The 6000-nt window shown below is 33.2% G+C and overlaps 1 protein-coding gene across 1 annotated transcript in view; it reads left to right on the forward strand.

Moving 5' to 3' along the window:
* TRPC4 (transient receptor potential cation channel subfamily C member 4) overlaps positions 1–3741 on the forward strand; it is a 271822-nt gene extending 268081 nt beyond the window's left edge. Inside the window, 4 exon segments of the mRNA XM_020970010.2 lie at positions 24–65; positions 191–280; positions 2167–2479; positions 2482–3741. Of these exon segments, the coding sequence (XP_020825669.1) occupies positions 24–65; positions 191–280; positions 2167–2479; positions 2482–2882 (846 nt within the window). The 3' untranslated portion in view covers positions 2883–3741.
* The last annotated feature ends 2259 nt before the right edge of the window (positions 3742–6000 follow it).

A 6000-nucleotide genomic window follows, 5' to 3' on the forward strand; every position in this document is an offset into this window, starting at 1 on the left:
GCAAATATCTCTTTTCTTTTCAGAGGCGGACAGCTGATAATTTAAGAAGACATCATCAGTACCAGGTAAGTCACGTATTATAATTGTATGTTAATTTAAGTGTTTGCAATATGTTATTTTCAATGGGGACTTGAAACAGAAATCATAACTGGCTATTTAATATCAGTGCTATTGTTATTAAACGTCTTAGGAAGTTATGAGGAACTTGGTGAAGAGATATGTTGCAGCAATGATTAGAGATGCTAAAACCGAAGAAGGCCTTACTGAGGAAAACTTTAAGGTAACCATTTCTATATTCACCATTGCAAGAGAAATTAACTGGACAAAACACAGCATGTCCTAATTTTCATATAATAAGAGCCTAAAACACAGCTAAATCCCTTGCGTCCCAGCAGCCTTGAATGTCTTCATATTTTCCAATGGAAGACTGCCAAAATAATAATAAAGAATAAGTTTCATGCTGGATCCCATTTACTACAACTTTAATTTACTGCCTCCTCTTAGAATACTTAGAATAGTCACAATACAGATGACCTTGTAAAGTTCTGATCTGTTTTACTCCAGGTAAAACATCAAGATTTTTATTTTCCCAAAAATCTTAACTTTATATTTTTGAGACATGAAATGTTGTTATTCAGTACACAATTGAGTCCTTTTTTTATACATACTAAGAACTTAATAAATTTTTGTTGTTTGACTTACTGTAAAGCACTGTAGTAGGTTGTATTAAAGAAGAGTAAGGAGGATGCCTTTAAGAAGTTTTATAATACTTATACCAGCAAATAAAATATTCTCAGTAAAACAAAAAACAAACAAAAACACAAAAAAAAAACAAAAAAAAAGTTTTACAATACATTGAAAGAAATTAACAAAGACAGATAAAACATAGGTATAATGAACAAAACATTTATTAAAGACCTACTGATAAAAAGAGTTAGAGTCTCATCCTAATGTGGGAAAATAACACATGGGAAAAATTGTAAGTGAAAACCTATGAGTCTTGAGTAAAGTTTGCCTAAGTGGAACTGAGAACCTGACAGGGGATGTCTGGGATATGGAATACATTCAGTAGGGAGATGGTCGAGAAGACACTAAAGCATAAGCAGAATTTAGTAGTAGAACATAAGGAGCAAATTAAAGTTAGAAATTAACATCTACTTCAAGGTAATAAACCTGGGGACCAGAAGATTAAAAATTAACACTGATGGCGAACTAGCAAGGATGGGAGCTAAAACTCTATTTTAGATATTATTTGCTTTAGATAAATGAAATAAAAGTTTGAAAATATTTTGACAAATTATGAACCTGTGAGTGAATAAGAAATTAACACTGAAGATAAAAATTTTAGAATCTCCAACACATGGGGGTAATACGTACAAAGAACTTTCTGGAAAGAAGAGCAGGGGGGAAAAAAAAAAGGAAAGGCAATAAAATCCTAAGATAAGGCTTTGTCCCAAATACCTGATAGGTCTTTCCATTTTTCCCCCTAAAGTGAGCAATGATCATATGTCTCGTTAATCTTAACACCACAAGCCCACAAATTTTGGGAGTGGAAAGGGACATTGCAGGCTAAATGATCTAATTTCTTCATTTTACAGACACCAGAAGATAAAATGACTTGCCAATTTTCAAAACGTTTTCATAAGGTCACAAAGTTACTACAAAGCAACACACTAGAATTGAGAATTCAAGGCATTTCTAAACATTACAAAATGTGAAACATTACAAAAAATATTACCTTACTATGGGTAAATGAGATACCACTATAATTAAAGTAAGACTGTCCCAGTCAGGTAGTGTTAAGGATGTAGGAAGTCCCAATTATGTAGCCAATGGAAGAAGAATGTTCCTATCCACATGGTAGGCCTATCTAAGATGTCTTCTCACAATAGCAAGTCCCTGGCATCTTTCATATGGGTACCTCAAACTCAGGTGTTCCAGAAATGTCATTTTAGTCATATTTAGTCACGTAAATGTCAGCAATGGTGATGATGATGATAGCTGGGATATCTCATTTCAGCAAAAATAGCAAATAACTTCCTGACAATGGATATAAACATGTCTAATGTAATTGTGAAATGAAACCAAATTATTTCTCATATTTCTTCATGAAAATCCTAAACTGATTCTACTCCCTCCCTCTTTTTTTTCTTCCAATGATTTTAGGAGCTAAAACAAGACATTTCCAGCTTCCGTTTTGAAGTCCTAGGATTGCTGAAAGGAAGCAAGCTTGCTTCTTTACGATCTTCAAAAATTATAAAGGAGCCTCCACTGGAGACTGAGGAGAAGAGTGACAGTGAAGGGAGTGACAAGACAAAGAAAAAGAATTTCAGCCTCTTTGATATAACCAGCATGATTCATCCAAGGTCGGCAGCCATCGCTTCAGAGAGACATAACGTGAGCAATGGTGCTGCCCTGATGGTTCATGAAACCCCCAGAGAGAAGCAGAAGAAAGTGAACTTTGTGACCGATGTCAAACACTTGGGCTGTTTCATAAGCGCTCGAAACCACACTCTGCTGAAGCAAACACCAACCAGATCTTCTCGGTTTCAGAGGAAGTTTCACGTCAACAGGTAGATGAAGAACTTGGGAAACATTTTCAACTGGAAGCAAGAGGACTGGCCAGCAAAGGTGAATGGAGCATCCCAGGCCTCAGTGAACAGTGTGGGTTAGCAGACACAAAAAGAAGGAACAGAGAGACCTTGAATTTACACTTCAGCGAGAGCCTTTGCACCTTGGAATCAGAGAAGTTGGTAGTAGAGGACACTGTGCCCATAATACCAAAGGACATGCCTGCCAGGGAAGAGGCCAGTGCTAAAGACTATGAGCTAAGCATCACAGAGACAGTGGTACATGAAGACTATGTAACAACAAGATTGTGATACTCGATGGAGGAAAAGTATGCAAATATATGTGTACATACATTTTTTTTTTGCCTAGTGCTTGGGGGGGATGTTTAAAATCTATATTCTCAAATAATAGCATTTATCTACTGCGTCACATCATCTTGTATCATGACTAAGCAAGGGAAAGGCAATAGAGCACCTTCCTGTTTTTTAGCCTGCTTTTGCTTTTCACAATTTGTTTTACATTTTTAATAAATTAAAACATTGTGTATTCTTGTACTGTTGCAATAATCCGCAGGCACTTTTTAATCTATCTTTTTTTTCAATTAAAAATGCATCTTCTCTCATATGGCAGTTGATTCCAACAATTCATATTTTTATATGTAAGAATAATGTAGATAACTGAAAATATGCTACATTTTAGTTTCTTAATGATAATACTTACTATGGACTTTCCTCCAAATCCTGAAGTTTGAGTTTCAAACATAAATTTAAAACTTAGATGTTTAAATTATTAACCATAAATATGAACAAATTTAATATATTTTCTGCAACCTTTTAGTGGGTTATCATTTAATTTTTAAAGTAACATTTCATCTCTTCTTTGTTATAATTATTTTGAAAATAACTAATCATGGACAAATGTTCGCAATTAATTTGCGGGATTCTTAGGTTTTGCCCTTGTTTCCTTTCAATGAGTAAAAGAAATGTGTGTGCCTTGAGGATATCTTAATGACTATTTCTTTCAAATGATTCAATCAGAAAAACTGCCAGTCCAAGATACTGTTGTTGTTGTTTTTTCCCCTGGAGTAGATTGTCTGTGTAATATTCAAAATCTTGTACATGTGATTCATTGTAGAATAGCTGTACTTAATAAAGAAATATTTTTCCTGAATGCTAGAAAATGATGTTATTCTGTTAGAAATATATTTTTTCTGAATCATAAGTAAATTTCTTTGGTACACATAGAAGTGAATAAGGAGAGCTTTTTATAAAGTTTTAATTTTAAACAGTTTTCTAGGCTTTTGTCTACCAACACAAAGTAGAAATTCAGCATTTAAACTAATCGTTAAAGTTAATGTTTTATGGAAAATTTAAGAAATCTAAAGGCTGCTTGCTCAGTATTTCCAGGCCACAATTGTGTTATGCAATGAATTTAGGCACAGTCGAAAGTCCAACATTTAAAATTAAGTAAGTAGAATTATTGATTTAAAATGAGAATTTCAAAATTAAGCCATATTTTGGCTTTGCAGTTGGTGACTGAATTCCAAGAAATCATTTCATTGAACACTTAAAAGGGCCTGCTCTCACACTTCCACTTGTTCTCGCTTTTACCAAGTTTCTACATAGTTTGCTTTCAAGGTGGTTTTCTCATTACTAACTCATTATATTCTTATTCAGATACCTACTACACACTGCATATGACCAATGATCCACATGATGAAGTGTTTTCATTTGTCTTTCACAATACAGGTGTCATCTTCAACTATAAATTGCCTACCTTGCATTTGACTCCTTAAACCAGGTTTGGAAATAGATTGATCAGAGGATAACTTGTAATCATCCCAGTTAAATTTTAAAAAAAAAGTATTTAAATGACTCTTTACATTTTATTAGCAAAATCATAGTCCCTATTGACTTACCCAAGGTCACAAAGGTAGGGTTAGATGTGGAAGATGAACATAGGTCCTCTGTTTTCAGAGGTATTGTTCTTTCTATTTTACCACATTAATCAGTATCACTTGCTGATAGTTTCCAGATTTAGTATACTTTCCCTTTTGAAAATCAAGACATAATCTTGATATCATATTCTAATCATATTCTTTCAGAGATTTTTTTTAATGATCATCAAAAAATAGCTCAGCAATCTAATGTGTGAGATCTTTCAATACCCTGTGATATATGTCATCCAAAACTAGCTATTTGAATGCGTTCTTTTTCACATGTGTCTTTATTTATCTTGGGTTTAAACTCCCTATTAATCATTTGTGTTCTGCTCAATACAAAGATAATTCAATACAAATTCAATACAAAGAAACAGGAGCAATATAAGACAATCAATTCTGCCTTCTCTCTATTAGTTACTATGATCACACCACCCAGCTGAGATACAGTGCTACCTCTTTTTTTGATTCCTAATTCCTTAATATGAACCTAAAAAACCTTAAGACACAAAACTATATCAACTTCATGATCCAGACTTCTATTAAGAGTTGTATGTGTTTAAAAAAAAAAAGGAAAAGGAAAAAGAAAAAGAAAAAAGGGACACTAAAACAGAAAATATCATAATGAAAAGAACACTACATTCAAGTGATCTGTGCCAAGAAATAATGCAATATTTCCCAAGAGCAGGTTTAGATTGATAATTAGTAAGGAAGAAGGTGTTTCAGAGGAAAAATATAACTGTACATTACACAGGAGAAGAAAGATATGAATCCTGTGCAGGAAGTACCATTCTTCCAGAATAATGTAAGCTTACTGATGACAGGAACTGTTTAAAATTTTTCATGTTCCTAGCATGTCTACTATAGTATCTTGTGGCAGCATGATTAACTGGAAAGATATTTGTGTATGTGTGTATGTATGTATATATAAATGCATACATATTCATTACCTTAACACCAAAGTTCTGAAATTTAAGATTATTCAAATTTTTTAAAGATGAATATAGTAATAGAATAATTATAAGAGATTTTAATATGCTTCTTTCAGAGTTGAATATATCTAACAGAAAAATAAATAAGAAGGAAATCAGAGTGGAATTGTTTTTTCAGAAAAAACTCATTAATTTGAAGACATGGTGACTTCTAAATGAGATTATCAGAGAATGTACATATATCTAAACAGAATGGATACATTTCTGAAATGAGATCCTACTCCAGCATGCTAAGAAAAATAAGTATAAAAATACAAATATGAATTGAACTAAAGAAGCATAACTTAAGTGCTAATTATATGCCCTAAATACTGAAGATTGAAATAGAAAGTCAAGGGAGTCAATGTTTTCAAAGACCTTTTATTCTATTGTGTGGGTTGGGGAGTGAGAGATAACACATACAGCCAGTCTTAGCTACAAGTCAGGAAGAAAAACCCAGCAGTCCTTAGTGCCTAGCCCAAAGCAGGTGCTAATGAGTCTTCTTTATGATCATTGCTA

Source organism: Phascolarctos cinereus, unplaced genomic scaffold (assembly GCF_003287225.1).
Source record: "Phascolarctos cinereus isolate Bilbo 61053 unplaced genomic scaffold, phaCin_HiC Scaffold_726;HRSCAF=1367, whole genome shotgun sequence".
Classification (NCBI taxonomy): domain Eukaryota; kingdom Metazoa; phylum Chordata; class Mammalia; order Diprotodontia; family Phascolarctidae; genus Phascolarctos; species Phascolarctos cinereus.